Below are 27,512 nucleotides of genomic sequence, written 5' to 3'. Positions count from 1 at the left end.
AGCTAACAAAAATTCAAGGACTAATTTTATCATCTAGCTTCAACTGTTGTTCCTTAGCCACATGTGCAAATGCTTTGCACCCAAAAACCTTCAAGTGAGAGTAAGGTACATCTTTTCCTGTCCACAATTTTTTTGAAATCTCGAAATCCAAAGGAGCTAATGGAGACCGATTGATTAGGTAGCATGTTGTTCGAACTGCTTCACCCCATAATGACTTAGGTAACCCAGCCATCCTTAACATATTTCTGACCTTTTCTACAATTGTACGGTTCATTCTCTCTGCAACACCGTTATGCTGTGGGGTACCAAGAACTGTCTTTTCATGTCTAATGTCATGTTTTGAGTAGTAATCTTTAAACACTTTAGACGTATATTCCCCTCCGTTGTCAGTTTGGATACACTTCAAAAGCTTTCCATTTTTCCATTCCACCATGGCATGAAACTCTTTGAAGTGCTGAAAAATCTGGTCTTTTGATCTCAAAAAGAATACCCACAACTTTCGTAAAACATCATCAATAAAAGTAAGAAAATACTTATTATCACATAAGGACTCCACCTCAATGGGACCACAAACATCAGAATAAATCAAATCTAAAATATTAGATTTTCTACTAGAGGATTTCTGAAATGATACTCTATGTTGTTTACCAAATAAACAGTAATAATAAGAATTTAATGATGTACCTTTGGAAAAAGGAATGAGAGACTTCTTTGCCAAAATCTATAATCATTTCTTGCTCATGTGAGCTAACCGCGTGCACCACAAGTCATGCGTAGAATCACTTTCTGTTGAATTTACCACTTCACTACACACCTTTACTTGTGTCTTGTAAAGTGTGCAACAAACATTTCCTTTAACAAATATCATGGACCCTTTTGTTAGTTTCCATCTTCCATTGTCAAAATAACTGTCATACCCTACTTCATCAAATGCATGTGTAGATAGCAAATTCAAGTGCATGTCAGGAACATGTCAAACATTCTTCAATGTCAAGTTGCATCCAATATCTGTCTCAAGACAGATGTCACCAATTCCCGCAATATTGGCAAAACTGTCATTACTCATTTTCACCCTGCCAAAGTTACCTAATTTGTATGAAGTGAAGAACTCCCGTCTTAGAGTAACATGGTAAGAAGCCGCTGAGTCAATAACTCATTCAACAAATGAATTTGCAACATGACAACACTGCTCATCTTCAACAGAAAAAACTACTACCACTACTTCTTCTTCTTCTGAAGCGCTAGCTGTTGTATTCTGATCAGTCTTCTTTTGATTTTTCTCCTCTTTCAATTCATTTTTCCAAGCCATGCAATGTTTCTTTAAATGACCCTCTTTATCACAATAAAAACATTTGACATTCCCTCTTGTCTTTGACTGACTTCTGAAATTACCACGTCCCTTAGGACCTTTGCTTTTACTACTACCTCTGTTCTCTGTAATAAGAGCATGTGCATCATTCCTACCCAAGTCTTTTCTTCTTATTTCTTCATTAAACAAACTATCTTTAGATAGAGTAAGTTCTAGCATACCACTCGGAGCGGAGTTATTGAGTGATATCACCAAAGTCTCCCAACTATCAGGCAATGAACTCAGAAGTAATAGTGATTGCATCTCAACATCTAGCACTATTTTCATTGTGGTCAACTGGTTTATCAAGTCTTGGAATTTACTCAAATGCTCAGCAACTGATTTTCCCTCCTTTAGCTTCAGATTCACAAGCTTTCTAATAGAAAAAGCTTTGTTTTGAACGATTTTTCTCTCATAGAGACTTTCCCATTTTTCCCAAAGACTATGTACATCTGTCTCTTGAGATATATGATGGAAAACATTAATGTCAACCCTGTGTCTAATATATTCAATGGCTTTCGTGTTCATCTTCTTCTAGTCACTGTCGCTCACATTACTTGGCTTAGCACTATCACCTTCAATAGGTTCATGTAAATCTTTACAATACAAGATATCCTCCATCATAGGCTTTCAAATAGAATAATTTGAAGCTGACAATTTAATCATAGTGCCCGAAGTATTCTCCATTTATTCCGCAATAAGATAATACCCACACAACCTGGCTCTGATACCACTTTGTTGGAAAATTTCAATAATTGTAAGAATAATTTTACCAATCCAAGCAATTAACTAAAAGAATTAACTATGGAAATAAATAATTCAAGTAAAAATAAGAAAATGGGACACCAAATTTGTACGTGGAAAAAACCCTCCAGTGTAGAATAAAAAAATCACGGGGCAACTTCGACCAAAATCTACTATAATAATTAATACAGATTACAATATTCAAGTTTATGCCCCAAAACTTGAATTCTTCACAAATTGAAAATACCACAATAATCTATCTCTAAGACAATAATTTATCTCACCACAAATCAACAATTTGATCAAACTTGTAAGAACCCACTTTGAATACAAATCCAAAATATATTTTAGAGAAATTCCCAATTTATATAATGTAGAGAAGAAAAATAAACCTGTGTGAATCCACACCCCAAATTGAAATTGAGCAACCCACTTTATTTAATATCTCAATTTCTAACGCTTTTCTTCTCTCCAAAATTTCCAATCCGATTTTCTCTCTACAATATCCTCTATAATTTTGTCAACGGCAATTGTATTGTTTTCTTCAATGGGAGCCGCCGAATTTGACTCCACAATGGCAGCCAATTGTTTTTTCCTCTCACACAATTGAATGTCAAAGTTTCTCTATCTCTCTCTCTCACATGTCTCACTGCCACAATTGCTGACCATTATATATGTTTGACCTATTGCGAACAATATAAGACTTGGGCCAATAAATTCTCATAATGGGCTTAGTGGGTTGGACCAGTATATAACGATTTCGAGCATGTACAATAGGGTGGTGGGTCCTGCATAGTTGAACGAAGTTGCATTTGGGTTACTCATCTCTAATTTGATCCATATACACAAATTTGACTAATTTGTCTATTGTCATCCATTCATTTAGTCTTACACAATATGTGCAAAAAGTTTGTCCCGTTCTAGGTTTCTTGCCCCTATTATGTTAACATCTCTAATCTCATCTACTGATTAAAGTTCTCCTCAGGAAAGAGACTAAGCTTGTGTTTTGTGCTCATTTTAATGATCTTTTTGGCCCAATTCTCATTTTGCTACAGGTCGGATTGAACAGTGCGAGAGACAACCTCCCAAGTGGACTATCAGACACTTTAATTAGGCACAATGTCGTTGAGACATTGTTTTCCATTCCGCCACGTCTTCATCCAACGTCTCCAAAGAATTTCCCTTCCCTGCACACTTTCCCAATCTACCCACCGCACGCCGCTTTCCTCTCCATCAACCGAATCTGTCTGCCCACCACTTTCACTCCGCCTGTGTCCACCGTAGCTTAATAGATCACCGAGGTAGCAACGATATTTCTGTTCTTACCCAAGGTGTCGGTGAGCCTCATTTTCTTGCATCACTTATTGGCTTGAAGCTTCGCAGTCCCGTCATCGCGTCACGTCCAGCAACACAAGCTGCTTCAGCTCCTTCGGCATTCCATCTTGGCCCACTAAATCACCGGTGAGAATGGACGACTATGGCCGGCAATGGGGCTCTTATCCAGAACACCCAGTAACATTCATATTATTCCTGCTTCGCTATATCTTCTCATAGCTGTTGGTCACAAAACCGACCTCTGTAGACCCCCGTTTTCCCCAATTGTAAAGTGCAAAAAAATTCCACATGCAATCCCTCAACACCCGACTGTGAATTTGAGGTCTAGGAATTCTGAACTGCTTTGTTCTGCTACTGATTATCAACACATAGAATTGTGCATTTATGGTCGGCATAACTGATGCAACACAACCTGCTTCTTTTTTTTCGGTTTATATGTCGATCGATTTATGACCACGGTATAGTTATACGTAGCATGCCAATGAGTTACTGTCTTTGTTATCATACCGTGCCATTTTTTATGTAGTGTGATTTTCCCCAGACCCTTCCCGAGTTCTGCATTCTGTTGTATCCGTTCAATTGTCGCTATAGTTTACAGTAACCTATTTTATCCCCCTGTAGCACGGCACCAATGGTGACGTCGTTCGGATGCAGTTTGCAGCACACACCCGTAGGGGCCTCAACCAGCGGTGCGAACGTCTGCCAGATAGAACTCCCTGGAGCGTCGGGTCTTCATCATAACGTGCGAACTGTGATCGCAGAAAGACACGGGCAAGGAAAGTGCTTCTCCACAAAAGGATGGCAGCGTATCGTAGAGATCTTCAGCGACTCAGCAGGAAAGAAATGGACCACAGCGCAAATGAAATACTGGGGTAAACTACGGGAGTAGCACAAACACCTGTTCGAGCTGCTACGATGCATGGGAATTGAGTACCGCTCGGGCACCGGTACAATCGTTGCCCTTGAGCATTGGTAGGAATCCAAATTTAAGTTACCCTATGCTGTGCCACATTTTAACTAGCATTACAAGACCGTTATTGTTTCAAATACTCATGCTATGTACACAACACATGCTAAGTACTATGTTTTCATATCACATTACGTTTATGTTTGACAAAGAAGTGTGTGAATCTCTCGCCCCCATTTACCCTTCTGTGACTGTTCTGTTATTAGTAGCATTACTGTTATTATTGGTATTTGTACTACTACTGTTCTTTCTGGAAACAGAAATCATGCATCCCATGTAGTGTCTCAGTCACCACTTATTCACTACTTATATCACAAATGCAATAATTAAATGGGAAATTTACAAAAATGTCACAAAAAATAAAAGTTCCAAAAAATTTGTCATTTTCACTTTTTGTAAGCAAAAATGTCACATTTTTTGGGTGCAAAGTCCAAATTACCTTTAATGACACATTTCTAGTTGCATTAAATGCTTGATTTGAAGGAAAAGTATTGATTTGATGTGATCATTTAATTTCTATATAGAAAATATGGAGAAATATTTTTTTTTATTGATTAATATTAATTTTTGTTAATAAAAAATCACCAAAGAAATTTGAAAATGTAAAATAAACAAGAAAGCCTACCTTTTCTCCATCTTCTTAATTCACATTGATCAAGAAGACATTTGTGTTGCATTTTTCATCTATTTTGAGAGGTTAGCAATTACAAATTATTTATATTTTACTTTTATAACTTTTTATTTGTACATGTTAAATACAACATGGACATATTTCTTTGAAATTTTTGAAAGTATTATGCATTCATTTGTTTGGTTTTGGAATCCTCACAAAATGTCATTATCACCATTAAAGTTTTGAGTAATTTCTTCAATTACCACCATTAAGGTCTTTTTAATGACAAGACTCAGATGTCATTTACATTTTGTCATTTTGTAGCTGAATAATAATGACCACACTTAATGTGATGTGTTGAAGAAGCCTAAGAAACCCACTGTCATCTGCTTCCCGACAGTTGAACTGTCGAGTTTGACATTTACAAACCGTCGGTTTAGACGTTTGAGATGTCAAACCCGACATTTACAAATTGTCAAGTTATACAATTTTACTTTCAATTTGGACACTTCAAAACGATGAAAACCTTTGATTTGACCTTTTGCTATTGTACGGATTTACATATTATGCAGTGCCACTTTCATGCTATTAAATGCCAATATATTGATTCTGAATTCTTATCGTTGCAATCCCAACATTTTAGGTATGAGTAATCATGTGAGATTCATTATGTCGTATGGGGAAAAGTTTGTTCATGCGGATGACGAATGGAAGTGGAGAGGGGACAAAACCACTTCCATTCTGATGCCGATAAGTATTACCGTAGTCGGATTTTTGTTAAGGTTGAAGGACAAACTTGGCATTCTTGATCCCCACACTCAAATTGAATTGAAGTTTAAAGTTCCTAACTTGAACATATCTCCGGTCGAAATACGCGACGATAAAGACTTAAAGTGGTGGTAAAAGTGATATCAAATGTAATCTCGAAAATGTTCCCACCTATGTAGTGTACATTCTGAAATTATGTTATTTATTTGTTGTTATTATCATATGCTAATAAAAAATTGGTAGTTATGTTTTGCAAGCAAAGTATCGGTCATTACGATTCCATTAGCACAAACGGGATGTATACGTTATTTTCATTATAAACTTAACAGATCATTATGGTTCCATTAGTTTCGACTGACAGTTTGTCGAAATGGAAAATTGATTTTCATGAAACGACAATTCACAAGCAAAACACCAACATTACATCCCGACAGTTCATATGTCGTCCCCGACAAATGGGTTCTATAATTCTCGACAGTTGGGAACAATAACGGCTTCCAAAAATACGCTATAGCGGTTACCCATTATGAACATGCTATTGTTGCATGTACGCAGAGGACGTGACCAAAATCATCCCTACCACAAAATACTATTCATAATTTCCTACAAAAGGGCTAATTCTCAACAGTTGGGAACAATAACGGCTTCCAAAAATACGCTATAGCGGTTACCCATTATGAACATGCTATTGTTGCATGTACGCAGAGGACGTGACCAAAATCATCCCTACCACAAAATACTATTCATAATTTCCTACAAAAGGGCCATTTATTGCACATTTGCATTGCTATCGACATTTTAAGCTTCTCCCCCACTTTCTCCATCAGAATCGTCTGAGCTTATGACAATTATTTCTGGATGTTGAAGATGAGCCAGCCACTCGTCCGAGTCAGACGGTGATTTGATCAGATCCCTGACCTTGAAAACTTAATCGAGCATGCTGTTCGGTGACTTAGATTTTGCACTTGACACTTCATCGAACTTGGCACCATGGTGCTCAATGCTTACCTCCTCATCGTCCGAGGATAAAACGATGGGAAATTCAGTGGTGAACCTAGTATTGGCGGATGCATATTGATGTTGAATGGTTCGTTGCTAAAGGTGGATGAACCCATTATCTCGTATTACTAACTGTTTCAATATGAGAGTCTCACAAGAGCTTCTCTAGTCTTTCAAGGGGTGGATTATGCCTTCAACCACAAAGTGTATTTGTATTAGTTAGACATTCACTATCATTTTCTCATTGACGTTTTCAATGAGAAACTTATAAAATGCATTAATTTCAATTTATTCAAAAAGGAGAAACTTATAATCTTTATAATTTCCATTTACGAACTACGATCCGGATGTTGGTCAAACTTATAATTTTCATTTTTTTGAAAGCGAGAAACTTATAAAATGCACCAATTTCCTCATTTTTCGAAAACGAGAAACTTATAAAATGCAACAATTTTCATTTTTCAATTAGATACCAGTTTTAATCTTTAGGTCGAATGAGTTCAAAAAGTAAGAAACTTACAAAGTGTGCTAAAAACAGTTTCCATACCAACATTTTTCGTACTAAATTCACACAGTTTCTTTGACAGTGAATATCACTTGAACATACCAACATTTCCCAAAAAATAAATATACAATAATATAAAACAAAATGTTCCTCTGTGCATTCTCCACAGTCACCCGAAGTAAAACATTGTCAACGTCGCTCTTTCTTTGACATGGACATCGATTGGATCCACCTCCCATTACAACAAGAACCTGTCGACCAACACTTTGATACTTGTTCAGGTCATGAGTACGATTCTGTACATAGGCCATCATACATAAGTAAAATGAGTATTCTGAGACAAAACACGTAGAAAGTAAGGTGAAGAAATGTAATAGCGTTCAGGTCCATGCTATCTTTATCGATCACCTCACAAAATAACAAAACGTTTGATAGAATTTCAGAAAGGTGTATAGAGTTTGTGATTCAATCCATTTGTATTATAAACTGTATCATAGTAGAGTTTTATTGCATTTAGTACGAGCTCAATAAGTGCAATTATACATCAGGTTCCAAATTTCATGGCATTTAAGTTTTCGAATGCAATTGTACTGTCGAAATTGCCAAAACAAAAAAGAACTGCTCACTTATTTTTTCACTTTCTTTGCAATCTCCCTCATGTACGGAGTCTTAGGAGACGGTGCAGGGTGTCGCAAGCGTGCAGATCACATCATCTTTGAGATAGGTGCCGTATCCCCGGGCACGGCTGTGGTGGCCTCCACCGGCATTTCACTCACACCGCCTACAAAATATTACAGAGGACCCTAAATATTTAATCGAATTTTGTACCACTAACCGTAATTAATCAGATCAAAATTTTCTCACAAGAAACTTATGTCCCCCCTGCCATGCCGCTAGCAGAAGCAATTAAGTCTTGCTCAACGTTTTCCATACCAGCATAGGGAACTTTTTTGTCGTCACCGTCCCCCGAACCAATACAAGCTTCCTTGTCGTCACTGTCTCCTGAGCAAGAAGCTCGAAATCCGTGTATGCAAAGACAAAACAAGAAATGAATGCATCAGATGATAATATAATATTTCTAGCTGCATATAGACCCAAAACCATAAGTATGCTATGAAGTATCTATCAAGAGTTCCACCCGAATACAACGAGTACCACACACAACACGTGGATTGCAAGTGAAAGCAAGGTTATGACACATGTAACATACACATTGAAACGAAATATATGTCAAGTGTCAATCAAGATTTCCACAAAATGCATACAACGAATATCACACATATTACTTCAAATCACCTTTTACGAATTTACTTATGCAAGATCAAAATTAATGTGAAACACACTGAGCTCAGGTAAGGACTGAATTATTGTTCCCGACAGTTAGCCTCAGTAAATATTGACAGATGAACTTGTCAATATATAAAATGTCGGGAACGTCTATCAAGAGTTATGGTGTTTCCTCTCTAATTTTTCAGTTGACCTAGTTAATTTTCTTCTTCTTTTCAGAGGGGGAAAAAAGAAGAAAACTGAAAATAAACAAAAGCCCAATTGTAAACTTGTAATATTCACATTTTTAATAGTTATATGAAAATACTATGTATAGTGAAGAGACATTTATTCTTACTCATAGTTAATCTTCTACCATTAACTAATAGGGCTTTACCATTTTTTGTTGATTAAAAAGTGCAAGAAGTCTATTTACATTATAGCCATCTCATTGCACACCAAAATTTGTGAATTAACAAGGATACTTCGCTAGACTTCATGATATCAATTATAAGAAAGTAAAGATAAAAATTACAATGAACTTGCAACCAAACCAACATTTCTATCTTCCCACCATCAACAGGAAAAATTCCATGAATCAAGATAATCTTTTTTCGAATCACAACATTTTTTTTCTTAAGGGAACACGAAAATATCCAAATCAAGTCAGAAAAAAATAAAATAAAAAGAAACATACCAAAAAGTAGATATTGATCTTCAACAATTCTCCTACATTTAAGTAGATTCCTTATAATTTCAATAAAATGTACATAGGTTTAGGACTTCAGCATGGCAACCAGAGTAAATTGTATGAACTTTTTAGACCAACAAACCTGGACAAAAATGGATATTTTGGCAATCACAGAAGATCTTGAGTGAGAGAGGAAATTGAGAGTTGTTTAGGTTTAGGGCTTTGGTTGCTATATTTGAATGAATATTTTTACATTTTTAGTTTTCATATATATATTTTTTAATTTTTGTTTTTTTTCTTGTAAGTAGTGAGATGGGACCTTTTGATGTGATGCAAATTAACTTTTTGTATTATTCTTTCATCTAGTCAAATCAATTTTAATTAAGGACATCCAAGGTATTTCAATTTTCTTTGAAGGCCATAAAAGTCATAAAGTGATAGTTTGGTCAAAACTATTAAAAAGTGACATTTTTATAAATGCAAACCCAAAAAATGACATCCAGCGTAATTTCCACTAATTAAATTATCCAAACTATGCAAATATATATATATGGATATGCACAACTCCCTCGAACGTTAGACGAGGGTTCATGTAATTACTGCTGTGTTGACAAAGAATTAATAAAAATGAGATTTCACGTCATCTACATGACCTTATTTCCTGCGGATGGATAATTTGTAGATATAGATGACATTTGGGATTGTCCGGAGTGTAACGGATGGAAAATCCATGAGAGAAATGTGTTCATGTTGTTCAGAAACAGTAGGTCGGTTTGGATTCAAGATTGATGGCATAAACTTGATTTTATTTAAGTTCTGGCTACAAGGTCATTACTTCCTTCATTTCATGTCATGCAATGACGAAAATATAGCATTAAATAAATTGCACTTTGGTCCGAAGCTCTACAGGACGTGTATTTCGATTTTTGCTATTATTTTTACGTTGTACCTACACTTCACAATTTTTTGCTTCGCCGGAAAGTAAATCGTCGTATGTTATACATTTGTGTTTACTTTTAACCCTATAAATTAATCTAGCTAAAAATACCACCTACTTACAACTTCCTAACAATGTTGAAACTTGCCCAAACAATGTTGTAAAAATTGTTCTCTGGTATATGCATGTGATTAATAGTGAACGACGTCTTAATTAGAGTGCACTATGTTTTTGTTGCCATGTTCATTTATTGGTATTCTTGAAATTGTTATGTGTAATCCCTTTGCATTCATTCTTGTGTGGAAACAGGAGAACCCTCAATATGCTAAGTATAGGCACATGGACTGCAGCGAGATTTATGACACATACGAAAAACTATTAGGTGACACCGGCGACTCGACCAAGTACGTTTTGTCCCCGTCGAAGTTGTCGCAATGCGGTTTTGACTTGGGCACAAACAGTGATCGCGATGACGTGGGTGACAAGTTACCAATCAACACGAAGGCAATCGATTCCAGTGGAAGTCCCAATGAAGGCAGGGGGAACTCGTCTATGAACATTTCCGAGAAAAGAAGTGGTGATAAACGGAAAGACAAACAGCGACAGGAGAAAGGAAGTAAGAAACGGTATAGCGCTCGAGATGTTCCGACGTCGCTCGAGCAGATGGTTAGCGTCGGAACAGATCTCGCCTCAATTGTGAGATCAGATCGTAAAAGAAGGATGTCTGTCACTGAGTGTGTTGACAAACTATTGTCGACCGGTTACATGAAGGAGGATGATGAGCTCCACATGTTCACACTGTGGTTCACACTGTGGTTCCTTCACGACAAAGATAACCAGAGTTCTTATTATGCTGCGAAGACAATGCGTCGCAGTAGCAGAAGGGGTGATATTGGCGACCTTATGCATACGATGTGGTGGTGTGTATTGTTGTTATTTTGTCGTTTACGTTACGGATATTTGTTCCCCGTTTTATGCAAGCGGTAGAGTTGTAACATAATTGCACTGGATATTTTTGTATTCCCAATTGAACCTGGTCTAACTGTAGTGATTTTACTCTATGCTGTACATATTAACAATCCGTTGAATGCAAAAAACATTTCGCTTGTCGTGCTTGCTTACAGAAATTAGTGACATAACATTTTATTACATTGGAAACGATGTATTTTTTTGTTGCCTAAATCGTAACGTTCTTCGAAAGAATGTCATGCACCATGTTTGAATTAATGATGGCAACGCCAAAGACTATTATACACTAAAACAACATAAATGACCCTGTTTGGCCCCCAAGTTTTTCAAAACGTAAATGGGAAGAATACTAATTTATTTTTGTAGTTGAGCGGTCGACGTAGAGGCAAAACTTTGCGACTTACATGTAATATTGTTATAACGAAGTTTCTGTGGTTTAAAATACGACAGAAAAACTAAATGGAAATTAGGGGCCAAACAGGAAAAATCATACCACTGTACCACAATTTGGGTTTTGCTGGCATTATTTTATTCCCCGTTGTCTGTGCTCGAACATAAGCCCTTGTTTGAGCCCTTTTTTTCATCAAAATATATTGTTCAACAGTGATTTGATATTATTTCAACCCTACATTTTTTAATAAAATAGTATTACAGGCAAATCCAAAACTTATATTTGTTTTTTAACTGGACATTCTCAATTATAAGACTATTTAAAAATGCTTTTTTGTTTTTTTGTTTTTTTGTTTTTTTGAGAAAATGGAGCTCAAACAACCCCTAAATCAAATGGAAATGCTGATTTTCACTTTGAAGCGCATATATTCCCTGGTACTTGCACTGAGTCTTCAAGCACTCCAAATTATATAGAAAACACTTTCACAATACTTGCTTCAAATGGCCCATCATTACTGTCATATGCAATCAATAAATTGAATATATTCCCTGCAATTTTCACAGTACTTGTCTTCAAATGGGGCATCATTATTATCATATGCAATCTATAAAATGAATATGCAAACGAATTCAAATGCGGGCTGGATTGTACTTCCATACACAGAAAGGGATTTTCACTTGGAAGGGAATATATTCCCTGCAACTTGCATGGAGTCTTCAGGTAGTCAAAATAGTATAGAAAAACTTTCACAATACTTGTTTCAAATGGCCCATCATTATTATCATATGCAATCTATAAATTATGGACGCAAATGAATTCAAATGCAGGCCGAATCTTACTTCCATACACACAAGATTATTCCAACGCTATACATTCAGCCTTTCTATAGTCAAAGTTATTGAAGGCGATGTCAAACAACTCAGGCATTTTCTCGGGTTCGGAAACAGATTGTGACATTGATTCCATGTCCGACGACGAGCGGACTTTTGACGAAGACGTGATTTACCAGCTAGAGGAGGACATTAACACGTGGCTTGAATATTGTCGAGTTGCGGATCGTGCTGTTCATGAGTACATGGCACCGAATGGAGCACGTCGATATCTATTCCCGACTACGTTGTGTGGCCACATTTTCATGCTGCAAAATATGCATGTATATCCGCAAACATGTTTTCAAGAATTTAGGATGTATCCATCGATGTTCATGCATTTCACGCACATTCTTCATGACCAATACAGCATATCGAGCAGTGCGAATATTGACGTGTACAAGCAAGTTGGAATGTTTTTTTGCGTACTGGCACACGGAAAAGGATATCGGCAAGTGCAAACTCTATTCGGTCACTCGCTGCAGACCATTGTGCACTATTTTAAGACAATGCTCCGTGCATGCCTAGCATTCGTCGTGACTATGGTAAAACTAGATCCGGCATACAACGAAAGTGCTGCCTACCATCGGCCCGATCCGGACTGCTCATGAAACCTAATCTTGGTTACGGTTCCCACCATGTGAATTATGAACGTGATGATAACTAACAAAAATGTGTTAAATTGACAGGACGTACGCCAGAGCTGTGTTGTCGAGTCACATGTGGGAACATTTCATAGGAAGAAAGGGTATTCTGACGCAGAACATATTGAATGTGTGTGATTTTAACCTATGTTTTACGTTCGTGCCGGAACAACGGGAAACACACATGATAGTCGCATATTGACCTGAGCTATGCATAGTGGAGAAATAAATTTCCCGCAACTAGTGAACGGGAAATATTACCTTGTGGACTCAGGGTTTGCACATAAGCCCTACATGGCACCGTACGAGGGCTCCGACATTAGATATCATTTCCAAGAGTTCGGGAGCTCTGCGAGTGGACAGCGCCGTCGTTTTCGAAATGCACACGAGCAATTTAATTTCCACCATTCTTCATGTCGAAATATTATCGAATGGCATTTGGTGTTTGAAAGCAGCGATGGAAGATTCTAGATAGAATGTCAGCTTACAGTATGAGAGCGCAAATTGCTGTTGTCGTGGCCACAATGGAAATTTATAATTTTCTTAGAAGAAACAATCGGCTAGACGAGGGTTTTCGTAGAGCGGGAGAAGTGGACGATGACGAAGTTGAGATCAACCTTCCCAATGAACAGGATGAAATTGTCGCCGAACTCGACGCAATAGGAACGGAGGAAATGTCATGGCAACAGCTGCGCGATTACATGGCAAAGGCTCTACATTAGGAGCGACTAAGCGATGGGGACGAGAAGAAAAATTTCTGCCGCGTGCGTTTTTGTTTTTGTGTTACGTTATTTGCATTATGTAGCATTTGTTTCTGTATTTTATTAGTCGACGTCAGTAAGAAGTTGTCCAAAAAAAAAAACGTTTTATGTACCAATTTGTATCCGTATGAATAAAATTATCGTCTCCCCTTTTAAAATGAGTTTTGCATTCAATTTCGGGAATTTGTGAAATGGAGACGACATACATACGTGGCCGACAATGTTGACCATTCTTCAATGGCATTTCGGTGACAAGGCAAAGAAGCTAAGGTTCCATTCAATGCCCACTGTCAATTTGCATGAAGAATTGTCAGGAATCATTTCATACTTTCTTTGTGGGGCCCATAGACGGCATCTAGAATGTGGAGAAAATGGAATGGGCGTGAAATTGGGAAGTCAAAAAGTTTAGTCAAATCTCCCAAATGGCAAGTAAGTAGTCATTGTCGGGCCGAGAAGCTACTCTTCAAACAATTATTGAAGCCCCCATTTGGCCCCTATATTTCATTACATTACATTTCATTTTTTTCTCTCCTATTTTTAATCATACAATTTTTAATAAAATAATATTACACATAAATATAAAATTTTTCATTCTTTTTCAACCACTCATTTTTCAAAAAAATATTATTCTGCCCATATTCATTTTTAAAAAATGAGGGCCAAACGGGGGCTAAGTACTATGCACTAAAGCTTACTCTTCTTGGCAAACAGAAATTCTTTAAAACTAATTCTTTCAAGCAACACATTTTTTCAATAAAATAACTTTTTCTTACTTTCTAATAATACATTTTAAAAAAATAATAATAATAAATCACTTTTTACAAAATTTATTTTAAAAAATAGTATCAAACTAGCTCCGAGCATGTCACCATCATACCTATTTGCTTATTAAAAACCCACCCAAATAAGCTCTATACGCAAGACTTCTTTTGTAATGACACGTTGACACAATTTTTTTTAAAATATTATTAAGTATTTTAAAAATTTTAAATCTAGAAATCGTATCAACTTTTTGACTAATTTAAACATGTTTTGTTATGCTACTATCTCCTTACTTTTACTTTAAAAATTAATAATTAATTTTATAAATAATTTTTATTTTACAAATCCTCATATCAGTAGAATGTAGCGCTTTATCTCAAGTTAGCAGCACGAGGGGTGCAATTGGCATCGGCCAATATTCACTTAATGGACTAGGTTGTACAGCTTCACAAGGGCAATTAAGTCTTGAAATGAATGTAATCCAAGAAACATAGAGAGTCACAAAGTATATTACAATCTATACTGTGTCACAAATGAATATAACCTTCTCTGTCGGGTAAAAGAACACTTGTCACCAAGCATTCTCAACAAATTAAGCAAGTTAATGTGAATTTTTAATCTATCTAAACATCATAATTTTTTTAGTCAACATAGATAATAAATTCTATATTATCGAGAATCTCGTTGAATTGTCTTAAAGAGACATTTTAATTAAAAGGCAGTGTACATAGTTTGCGTTATTACATGATCATGTTTAATAAAATTTTTAGGCTAGAAATATATTTGACTTTTAACTAAAAAAAAAATTATATTAATGTATGGTCTATGAATATAGATGTTAGTTGTATATATAGGTAAGTAGGTAAAATAAAATGTGTAATTTTATAGGTGGGGGAGCAGTTGACTTTTTACCATAGTTAAAGGTTGAACCTCAATCTTGAGGGCTCCCACCTACCTCGCCCTTAGAGTTTTGTAAGGGGGATAAATCGTCGGATATGCCCCAACATGTCAGGGAACAAGAGTTGCATGTATACTACGCCTACAAGAAATCCAATTTCATATCTCAGAAATCGAATCCCCACACTTCGGCTGCTAACAAGGTGTGAAATAACCTCACTCCTGTCATTTACACTACTGAACTATACTCCACGAAGCAGACTTTGTGACATAATTGTTTAGATGCCAAATTGACAATGTTTATTGCTTAGGGTAGGGACCAAATTATACCGTCCTCAAATCACTTTTTATTCACATATTTATATTCACTTTTCACATATGCACTAATTTTGTAAAATTTAGAACATGTAAATGAATTAAGCAGCAACATAAAAATCATGACCTCATATTTTACATTACTCGATTAAAAAGGTTCTACACATGATTGATTTTATCGACCGATTGAACTATAATAACATGTTTATCATCAAGTTTAAGTAATCTAAACATAATTAAGAAAGAAGGAAAAAAAAAAGTCTCAATTCACAGTAGACATCAACTGTAAAACAACTAATCCAGCAATCGAAAATAAAAATTTCTTTCCAAAAAAGTGAAATGTCATAATTATTCATCGAATCTGGCCAAGTTATAGAGAGATTCCAAGCCAAAAAATCACAAGATTGTGCAACTTTGTGCGTTAATGAACCATAGCTATCTTTTTACAAATCACAAACATGTAAAGGGTTCTGCTTATATTCATGAATCTTTAGTGTTTTCCCTATGCTCATAATAATGAAAAGATCCTACTCTCAATCAACCTCTTCTTTTCTGAAGTTAGAAGGACAAGTAGCAGCAATGGCATCTATTGATGACGATTGTCTAGAGCAAATTTCACGCGATCTTGGCATTGTCAAATGGATGCTCCTTTTGATTCCAAAAACTCACTAAAAAGGAGTCCATGATAATCTGCACGAAAAATAATTTCAGTCAGTTAATAGAAAAAGCCTTGACGTGAACCATAGAAGACCAGAAAAATTGCAGCTGACCTGGTTCAAATGGGCTGCTACACATGGAAGAACCAACAAACCAGATTCACCAAAAGCACCACCAAGCTGCTCAACTACAGCGACCATCACGGGCAATGTTTTCTACAAAAGCATGCGGCAGAACATATATAATCAATGAATAACACCAAAAAAAATTAACCATGCATGCCATAGCCCCGATTCGTTATTTTTTACACCGATATTACTCTTATATATGGTTTATTAATTTATAATAGGAGTGAAATCTAATTTTATCCCTGAAACTTTTGGAGTGACAAAGTGATGCATATCATGACGTTAAAAATTAGAGTATGAATGACCCTAGTCAAGCATGTCACCTGGCTTGCAACTAGTAGAAGAGCACTGGCGTTTTCTCTCTTTGCAAAAGCGGATTTCCTACCACCAGTAACGATGGTAATGCTTTGAATCGCCAGAGCATTAAAAGCTAAAAGGATAGCATGTAGAAGCCTGAAAAAGAAATATAATCTTATCAGTTGATGCAGCTCCACTAAAGCTTCCAGAAATGTTGGAGAATGTGGTCTAGATTATTTATACTAATCAACTAACATAGACCTTAGGTTTCACTCACAATGCTAAATTGAATATACGAAAGATGCATGCAAGTTGATAGCTTCTAATGGCATAACAAGGCTTGCATCAATCTGAATTAAATAAGCCACCACAAAATACAAAGATGGGGAATCAACAGCAGATAATAAAACCCGTGTCAATTATAAACCTCTCGTAAAATTTGGGTCCAATATCATGAAAGAAAGGAAGAGGTAAAAAAAACCTTTCAAATGACATAGCCATAAGCTGATGCTCCTCCATACAGAGAATAAAGATTTGAGTACAAAAGAGACTTCTATCATTGCTCACCCCATGTAGCTAATTATGAATTTTGAACAAACAATAATCCTTGCAATGATTTAAGCATTTTATGTGTACACAATAGATTACAACCCCCCTCACATGGAGGGGGGCACACAAACATTTTATTGTGTGTGGGCCCCCCTCCATGTGAGGGGCGTGTAATGTTTTGTGTACACTATTGTGTTCACGTAGCACAACTATATATATATAAAAGAGAGAGAGAGAGAGAGTATAACGCCCTCCAACTGCAAGTATGCTTAAAGGACCTACACAATCTGTAATGTATGTAGAATTTTAACAACGCACTCCAACTGCAAGTATGCTAAAAGGATCAATAGATGCCAAAATTCAATGTGGCAAAAAATCAAGACAGCAAAGCTGCAGCAAAAGAACATACGATCCCATTCCAATGGCTGCAAGAAAAACTGCTGGCTTAACCATTAAGAGCAGTGACCTTGATCTACTGACTTGCATCCATGGGACCTGAGCAAAGCAAAGATTCGGAAAAAAAAAAAATGGCTTACAAAGAAAAAGACAATTTGATCTTGGATGCATAAACTTAAAACAAAGCACTTCTCCAAAATATCTGAATATAATTTGTTGCTTTATAGCAACACAGGTAAAAAACATTTATGTGAAATTTCGAAAAAGTAAACAGAAGTGTTTTCAGCTATATCCACAGCCAGAAAACATATAATGATCATCCATTAAGAAACAGTAAGACAAAAATTTAAATCTTCACTTGTGATCAGAGTAGCTAATTGTTAGAAAAATGGATTTCTTAATATGCACATGGACATATTCAATCTGATCGTGCTGCAATTGTAATTAAGCCCCTGATTGAGCCCCATTTTTTGAGAATGGATTTTGTAAAAAGAGATTTTTGTGGAGAATATGAAGTTAAAAGAATAGGGAAAAGTTTTAGGTTCACGTGCGTACTGAGACAATGTGTGGTTAAAAATGAGTTTTAAAAGGCTCAAATAGGAGGTAAATATAAGGTAGTGAAGAGTAACTGTTGTCACTTCGCAACTCAAATAGGAGCTAAACTGTTTATAAATTTGTGTTCTTCTAAAATTCTATTAAGGAATTAGAGTCCTTGTATAATTCGGTTTTGCCCTAATTTATCTTATAAATAGGAAACCGTCTTTAGGCTTTTTTATTATCATCAAAAGGGGAGACAGAGAGGCTAGAGAAGATAAAAGTGCAATTTTCTCTTGTAAACATTTTTTCATTATAGTAAATTACTGCAGCAGCGAGAGAAGACGTATTCTCACATTGAGACAAACTTTTATAAATCTTTTGTGTTCTTGAGTTTTATTTTTCATTTTTTCAATTGATTACTCTCGGTGGAATAGAAATAGTGGGTGGTGTTGTAACTTGTTTGTCGTTCTCCAATGTGTCCACACTCTTTCTTCCAGCAATCATTTCCCTCACTCCAACTAGTTTCCTCCTTGCTACACATCGTCCTCCATTTGCACATTATCAAACTACATTCCTTTTCTTTTCATTCCTCGAGGCCGATCTTCTCTTGTGAGTGCACTTTTCATGCCTTTCTTTCTTATTTCTTTCCGGGATTTCTCTCAACAGATCCTCCGCTTCTAATCCCATCATAGTATCATCTATCACTTGCTTGATTCTGTCTATGTGTAAGTGTACATCTACCTCATCTTTGACCTGTAATTGCTAATTTTGTTTATTTTGAAGTGACCATTTAGATAAAATTCACAAAAGATGAGACTATCCAGTATCCACACCTCATGTTCTCAGCATGTTGTGTTCTGTTCACGCATTTAATGTGTTCTAGCACTCAGTATGTTGTATGTTCTAGAGTGTGTAAAGTGAGACTAGCCTCAGAAGGCTGGGATAGGCAGAGCACCATACCCCTAGCAGCATTACTACCACAAATGTGGTCTAATACCCCCACTTACAGAGCCACAAGCTTGTCCTCCAAATCATCATTCCAACACGCACCTGGTAGGTACCTTCAAGTGGTCCTGAAGGCTTGGATCCCACCCAAATAAATTGAATTTAGTATATACATCTGATGTGATACAGATAGGATACATATCTATAGTTCTTTTGAGTAAAATTACAAATGAGAATGAGATGGTGGGACAACAAAGCCACAACTGGGACTTACCAAACTCAGGAGGATTGCAGAGAGCACAGCCAGAAGCTTACGATTTCTATCCGCAAAGTCTGCCAACCCTGAAATGTACACTGGAGACATAAGTGAGAGTAGAAAGCACTATCATCTCGTCTTCTTTTGCCAAGTGATTAGTTATGATTGCATGAAATTTCAATTATACTGTAAGTCTTAAATCAATTGTCTAGTTTATTTAGAAATACAAGTCTCGTTCATGCTTAAGAATTAAGATTCCTGATAAAATATGATTTGCCAATATATCAAAATGGAAAATTTTCCTAACTGAAAACTAATAATTAGGGTAAGAAAACAAATCAAAATAGAACAAATAAATAAAAATACATTTGTTATTTTTACACGTAAAATACGTTCATATTTTTGGCAAGTCCTTAATGCAATCTGACGTAGGATGCATATAACTTGTTAACGAACAATTAGGAACTAGAAAAGAAAGGGGTGCAAAGAAGAGAAGAATTGAGGGCAAGAGAAAAATCAATGTTTATTCATACATTCTAGTTGTGTATTACAATGAAGAAGCCCCTTTATTTATAAAGCAAGAAACTAAAAAGGAAACAAAATCCTAATAAACTGTAATTGTATCAAAATAACAAATCTAATCTAATCAGAATTAAACTTAATTTAAAACTTCTATTTAAACTATAACTCTCTTTATTCCTATTGTGATCTCCATTACAATCTGTATAGTAATCCATCACATCCACAGACCTAATTCAATATACAGATATTTTAATGACCCGAAAAATCCTTAAATGTAAGGGACATGTTATAAAGTGGGTCACAGATAATAAGGAAAATGGAGATAAAGAAATCCACAGAAGTGTCCATTTGGCAAATTTATAAATAGAAATAGTAAGATGAATAGTAGTGCATCCCACAAAATGTGTGGCAATAAATTAGTAGTACATATGAATGTGTGGTTGAAATAAATGTGACTTTGACTGAATTTATAAATGGTTTTTAAATTGGTTGCCAAAACAGTGGTTTAATCATCATGAAAGGAATCTGAAAAGTTTCACCTTTAGAGAGTTCTCGTGCAACCTGTCAATTGAGAGGGAAACAGATAAGTGATTGCAAACGAAAAAATTTTAAAGCTATAAAAAATATACCATTTTCTCGCTAAAGGTATCTCTTCAAACGCAAGGATTTGTGTCAGATGATTCAGCAACATAACTTATCTAACATTAAAGCTAGCTCCGCTAGGAGAAGAAAAATTTAAAAAGTAGATCTCTTGAGTTACGCCGCACATCTGACTAAGTTCAACAGATAAAAAAACCTTCCGCCTCAGACAACGAAAATAGATAATAGAATACAGTGTAAACATTTTTTAAAATCATTTAACATTTTTGCTACATATTCTCATAGATTTAAAGTGCTGACTAGAAAGTAATATACTATATTGTTTTCTGCTACATACCAACCAGAATCAAACATGAGATGTAAGAGACTCAAGGGGGCATCAAACCAAGAATAAGATGGGGAAGAGTAATGGCAAATGGAGTTAATAGCAAGAGTAGGGTGATGCAGTTTTCTTAAACATCAATGAAAATTGTCAATTGAGGACTAAAGTACAACAAACTAAAACATTGAAGGGAGTCTAGATAACCAGAATTATACAGGACATTCCTTTCTATATCTTCCAAAATAAGAAAGAGATGAATACTGAAGGTCCGTATATTTTGACAGATAACTGAAGAAATTATATTTATTTGTGAACACATCACAGCAAGTGTAACTTTTTCAGAGAGTAACAACTCTCAATGAGAAGATACATTTAAATGGTATCATATGGACAACGAAAACAAGAAGGTATTGTCACATAATAATATTTTTCGTAGTAGTACTATATAGATTCAGTTTTCCAGAGAAAAATAGTAGCTCAAAAAAAAAAAAAAAAAAAAAAAAAAAAAAAAAAAAAAAAGGAAAGAAAGAAAGAACTAAAAGAAAAGAAAAAAATGAAACTAACTTCTAGCTACAAACAGAAAACCATAAAAGACTTAACTCATTATTGGGTAACATCTTTGATCTAAGATTTTGGGTACCTGGTCTTGATTTTCACTTATGGGTCTTTGATATAGCTCGAAAACACTTTTTTCATTCATGAAGTGTTTCTTTTACCTTTCAAACTCAGGACATCTTATGTCCTATATAGAAAGATACTTTCCCTGTTTGTAATGCATTATTTGTATATTAATACTTAAAAAGGCAAAAAAATGGCAGTGCAAGATTTCTATGCTATTTTAAACCAAAGACAATGAAGAGTTGCACATTGCATATAATAGTTTTAAGAGGATAGATGTTGACCTTTCCCAAAATAAGTGGAACCAAAAGTGTCAGAACAAGGCTTCTGAACAACTGCTCAGTTGGAACTGATACACCGACTCCAGCAGCTATGAATTTTGAGATAGAGAAAGGTATCTAACATGTGAATATGCAATAGTCACTTCGCAAATAATATTAAAAAAATTTGTCATCATAACCATTCTAAGGAGCAGTAAAATATAAAACAGACAGTCAATGTAATTGAGATCCACTCTGGAAAACAGAGAGGGGCGCACAAAGAATGAGCATGTCCATGCTTATCTAGCTTAAAGTGAAAAAGGCCACTGTTAAATGCAGTAGATCTGACTGTGTAACCAAAAAACAGGAAAGGTAGCACAATCATACTTGTACCATGGTACCATGTAATTGTTAGAATTGCATCAGTTCAACAGGTGCAAATATTTATCCTACTGTCTGACAGAGAATTTTTTTTTTTTTTTTTTTTTTTTTTTTGTTTGAAAGGTAGTATGACAGAGATTATTCTGGTCATAAACAAGTAAATACAGACAGAAATGTGGCTTGCATGCACAGCGAAAGAACAATTGATAACAGTGAACTAGACATCCCAACACACATGACAAAGTCGACTAATAACAAGGGCACACCCAGAAATATGTGGACATAATTAAATCCTTCTAGATGAACCAAATACCAGATCTTTTCTCTGAGAAGATGTCCATTAACAGAATGGAAATATTAAACATTATTTTCAATCAAAATTTCCAATGGAAAAACATTATTTCTGATTCAATGATTAATATCTTGCATTGTCTTCTCTAGACTCTACCCATGGGCATGGAGATCTATACTCCACATAACATGTCACAGTAGTGAAACAGATCGGCTGATATCTAAATGATCAAAAAGTCAAACTTATGACAGAATGTAACGTGTATGGTGTCAATTTTAAGCAAGCAGAAGTATGAACAATCTTTGGCTTCAGAACTTACAATTAGAATTCCTAACAGATTGGATATCAGAGTCATTGCAAGGGCAAGGGCAGAATTCCCTCCAGCTAGCTGCGTTTTACCAAATTAAACCTGCAGTCAAACTCACAGAAAACTTTTCTCTCTGGCCCGAGAAATAAATTAAAGCATACCTTTGGAAAATTCATGTTGACGTTCAACGTACCCGAGTCAGTGCCACTCCACTAGATAATGTTGTCGGCATACAGCTAAATATGGCAAGTCCTGTAAAAACCAAAAGTCTCAAAACAGTAATCAAAAAAAAAGTATAAAAAAAGCATAAAAGTCATCTAGATCCTCTCAGCCCATCCCATACAGAAGAGCAATTTAAAGAAACAAGGAATTAAAAAAATAATAATAAAATAATAAAATAGGGGGGCTCCAATATTCTCTTCTTTCTCTTTCTTCATTCTTTAGGGGTGCATGTCAATTGTGGGCATTGGAATCTTTCTCTGGTTAAAGTATATCCAACATGACCACATCAAAAACAATATCATAAATTTCCTTAATAAGAAGTGGCAATGGGATTGAGGGCACCTCTCCAGTTGAGTCAACAAGATAAATGTTGTCGTCAACAATATTTATCAGGATTTTAAAAATTAAAAACCCAATAAATGGAAAGGTAACATGCAAGCAAAGTAGTGAAATTAATAAGCACTACAAGAAGAAGAAATTCCAACAGCTTTATTTTTCTATGGTAGCAATAAATAAAGTTAATTGGTATCAGTAGTTACCAGGGTTACTATAATAGTTTGTATGATTCAACATTTCACCAGCTCAATATATGCATGCAGCTAAGAAGCATATTGGGGCAGGTTAGGTGCTAATGACTAGGCAACAAAATCTCTATGGAATTCTTTGTAGGATACTTGAAAGGCTTTGCGCCCCGTCTCTTTGGTCCGTGTTTGAGCTCCATTTTTCAACCATAGATTTTGTAAAAAATGAATTTTTTAAGAATATGGATAAAAAATAAGGAACAAATTTGAGTTTATGTGCAAAATTATTTTATTGGGAGAATGTGTGGTTGAAAATGAGTTTGAAAGAATGGGGCTCAAACAGGGCTTAACTTAAGCATCTTTCGAGTTTAGGAAGCTTCAAAAGCATCACCTCCCCACCAACACCTAATGATCCTTCAGAATTCTCTAATCTTGAAATTAAAGGCAGCTGGTCCAAATGCCACTTACATCGTCAAAGCAAATCCAATTTCTAACCTGTGACAAGCTCTTGTGGCTGGAGCTTAAGTAGCAAAATAATCTTCGAAAATAAGGGGGTGAATATTAAAATTGAACCCTGCAACACAAGACAGGTAAAAGAAAGACTGTCAATCATCAAAAAATAAAGTGAGAAATCACATAAAAAAACATATATTTCAGAACAAAAAATTAAAAACAGAAGAGCTGAACCAGATACTAACATTTATAAAAGATGCAGACAAACAGAAACAAACATATTATTCACATCATCATATAAAGGAATTGGAATTTTCTAATGATACCATCCTTAATGATATTAACTGGTAGTCAAAGCACACGGTGACATAACTGCATGTAGCAATGCATAAAGTACTATCAGTGTTTAAAATGGTGTAATCGGGTACTAATGCGTTTTTCCATCGTTGGGCGAGGTGTAAGCCTCAAGGCGTTTTGAAAAAATAAAAAAAACTATTAAAATGAAAAATAAACGCATATTAAATCATAAACAATTTAAATAATTCATAATAGAACAATTTTAAGTGTGCAAACAAACAAAAGAAAATCTTTGAAGTATTACTACTTTAGTTGGTGAGGGCAATGGACTATTCCCAGTGAATATATGAGAAACACAATTTTGTAATGTTTTAATGGGACAGTCGGTTATCCTCAAAGTGGGTCCATCAGGATTTTTAATGTTTTCCGGGCCCACACCTACAGCAAAGTAAATAAGTCATGAAAAAAAAAAAAAAAGAGAGAACACACATCACAAGCCTTGAGGTGGTGCAATGAGGCATAGACCTCACTCAGTTAAGGTGAATGCCTCCAAAATTGCCTCAATATTAGTGCCATGAAGCATTTTTTAGACGCCTCCCTCTGAGGCATAACTCAATTGGGATACTTTACACCATGAGTACTATTACTGTTGCGAATTGCATTTTAGGTTCCTAATAGCATATTGACCTTTTGAACACCTTATTATCTCCCACCCTAAAAAGAGAGAATAAACTGGAGACCAAAAGATATCAAAAGAAACTTCTATCCAAGAAAATCAGTACAGTGAACAAGAAGATGAAGAAAAAATGAAGAATGGCAGCACTTAAACTATACTGGCACATAAGAATTTGACAACGTACAAGCCCAAAAAGTCCAACTGGCCATGCTTCCGCAGCAGCACCAACTTCATCACTGCGCAATGTCAATCCTGTATAATAGAAAGGCAAGAGAAGATATCAAGTATGTCGAGGATAGTAAAACAACGGCAAAAATGGGTAACAGTAAATATTTATAGGCAAGAAAACAAATTTAGACGTGGTCAATGTAGAAACTGCCAAATCAGAGACAACCTTACCTGAAATGATAAATATTCCAAAAGTGCTAAATTTAGACAATCCATATCTGTCAGCAAGACAACCAAGGCCAGGATTTGAAAGTCCAAATGCTACTCCACAGACAAGAGCTGCATAAAATATTATGCCAATATTTTAACCACTGATACAATATTGCAAGGTTAAATCATCAGCAGAAAACAGAACCCAACAAACTTAGGGAAAATGGTGACCAAACTGAAAGAATATTGAGAACCATTGAAATGAAGCTCTACACAACTTGGGTTCATGAATAACATATGCCAATCTATTACGCATCTTGCCCCCATGTCTCCTATCGTATTGGCAATATTGTCAGACCACTAATAATTTAAACTCTATCACCACATTAAAACCGTCCACAGAAAACAGAATAAAGTTTAGGGACAATGGAAACCAAACTGAAAGAATATTGCAAAGCTATTGCATGGAAGCTCTACACAACTTGGTGCCATGAATGCCATAAGCAAATCTATTATGTATCTTACTCACATGTCTCCCATCATGTTGACAATGCTGACAAACCACTAAAAATTTAAACTCTATCACCACAGTAATGAGGTACTGTTAACTTCCAACCTACCACTAGTACAAAAAATGTAGCATTGCATATGCACAACTTAATCCATGTTTCAAAAATCTTCATATACATCAAAATAATGCAAGTAAATGATCTTCTGGTTGGGCAATGTCTGTGTGTGTGTGTGTGTGTGTGTGTGTGTGTATATATATATATATGTGTGTGTGTGTGTGTGTGTGTGTGTGTGTGCGCGCGCGCCTTTGCATTAAAAGGTGATTCTCTCAAACCAGTTATCAATTATTTGATAGTCATAATCCTTCTATCTTCCCTTGTTTGTCTCTTGCCATCTAATTCTCTTAGTTTAAGGAAACAATAGTTAAAGGTTTATACTGAAAGTTTGAAGGGAGAAGAACGTGCTTCAGACTGATAATCTGGACACACAAGTTGAGCGCATCACAGGAAATGGAATTTAAATTTAAAACTTAAGAAATTAATGATTAAAACTATCATGAAGGATTGTGAATAACACGAAGTTAATTTTTAGACATTATTATTCTAAGTAGGTTGTTTGTTACTACCAAAAAAATAAAAAATAAAAATAAAAAGGAAGGAAAAAGTGGTGTGACTATGAGAGTCCTCTTTAGCATGTTCTCCAGCTATAGTATAAGGAAGTGATTTTCTAAACAACTTGTGATGATTGTAGAAGAGTTTTAACTGATGATAGATGGTTCGCTTGTAAAAAAATTTATTCAAATGATCCTCTTTAACAGTCCACATATTTATTCATCCAATCCAGATTCTAATAAAAAGGCTCAATTTTGAACATCAGATATCTTCATTTTTCAAAAAGCAACTTAATAAATGCAATGAAATCATCAGACAGGTACTGTTTCAAACAGAAGATTTTGCATTTATTTAAGAGAGCGTGCGCATCGCCAAGATACCTAATGGGAGAAAGTTATTAGATGCAAAATTCATCAATGGTTTTGTCCAATTTGAAGGTCTTCCGGAACTCAAAATTGGTGAGAGTTCATTTTTATCATCGCCACTTCCCTAAACACACCAGAAATTCTGCTCAGAGCTTGCAAAACCAAAAAAATAACAAATTTCTTTAAATAAAGAGGGGGTAGATGGAAGAAAGTGAACCTGATGGGATTGTGCACTGGCTTTGATAATTGGAATTGTTGAAATGGGGCTGCGTTTCCAAAGAAAACATGAATTACGGGCCTTGTGACCTGAAAAGGGGAACGCAATCGACGGAAATATTGGATTAAGTAGACGGAACGGCGGAGCACCGGCGACCGGAGGGCGGATACTTAGGGTTTGGAGCGTTCCCGCCATTTTGGGTGCACACGAAGACGGTGCACTTTTTTACAATGACCTGCGCCTGGGTGAGTTGTACGAGCCGCTATTTGGTGGACAGTGTTTCTGTACAACCTGAACCTCAACCACACACAAATTTCATTCAATTCACAATCCTCAAAAAAATAAAGTCCCCCATTTGGTTTAGATTAAAAAAATAAATAAAGTATAAGTAAATTTTGATAAAAGTTGATGGAT

At 35.6% G+C, this 27,512-nt stretch overlaps 1 protein-coding gene across 1 annotated transcript; it reads right to left on the bottom strand.

Moving 5' to 3' along the window:
• Positions 1–16,076: 16,076 nt before the first annotated feature.
• Positions 16,077–27,413, bottom strand: LOC111381020 (probable sodium/metabolite cotransporter BASS4, chloroplastic). Its single transcript, XM_023004717.1, has 14 exons — positions 27,099–27,413; positions 26,897–27,005; positions 25,417–25,524; positions 25,202–25,269; positions 24,087–24,165; positions 23,042–23,100; positions 22,861–22,929; positions 21,893–22,006; positions 20,608–20,629; positions 19,565–19,632; positions 17,822–17,907; positions 16,890–17,019; positions 16,552–16,653; positions 16,077–16,471 (listed from the first exon to the last, which is right to left on the bottom strand). Exons 1-14 carry the CDS (start codon positions 27,291–27,293, stop codon positions 16,397–16,399), a joined length of 1,284 nt encoding a protein of 427 aa, XP_022860485.1. The 5' UTR covers positions 27,294–27,413; the 3' UTR covers positions 16,077–16,396.
• Positions 27,414–27,512: the final 99 nt, after the last annotated feature.

Source organism: Olea europaea, unplaced genomic scaffold, assembly GCF_002742605.1.
Source record: "Olea europaea var. sylvestris unplaced genomic scaffold, O_europaea_v1 scaffold224, whole genome shotgun sequence".
Classification (NCBI taxonomy): domain Eukaryota; kingdom Viridiplantae; phylum Streptophyta; class Magnoliopsida; order Lamiales; family Oleaceae; genus Olea; species Olea europaea.
The sequence above is the reverse complement of the archived record's forward strand: the minus strand, read 5'-3'. Positions and strand labels throughout refer to the sequence as shown.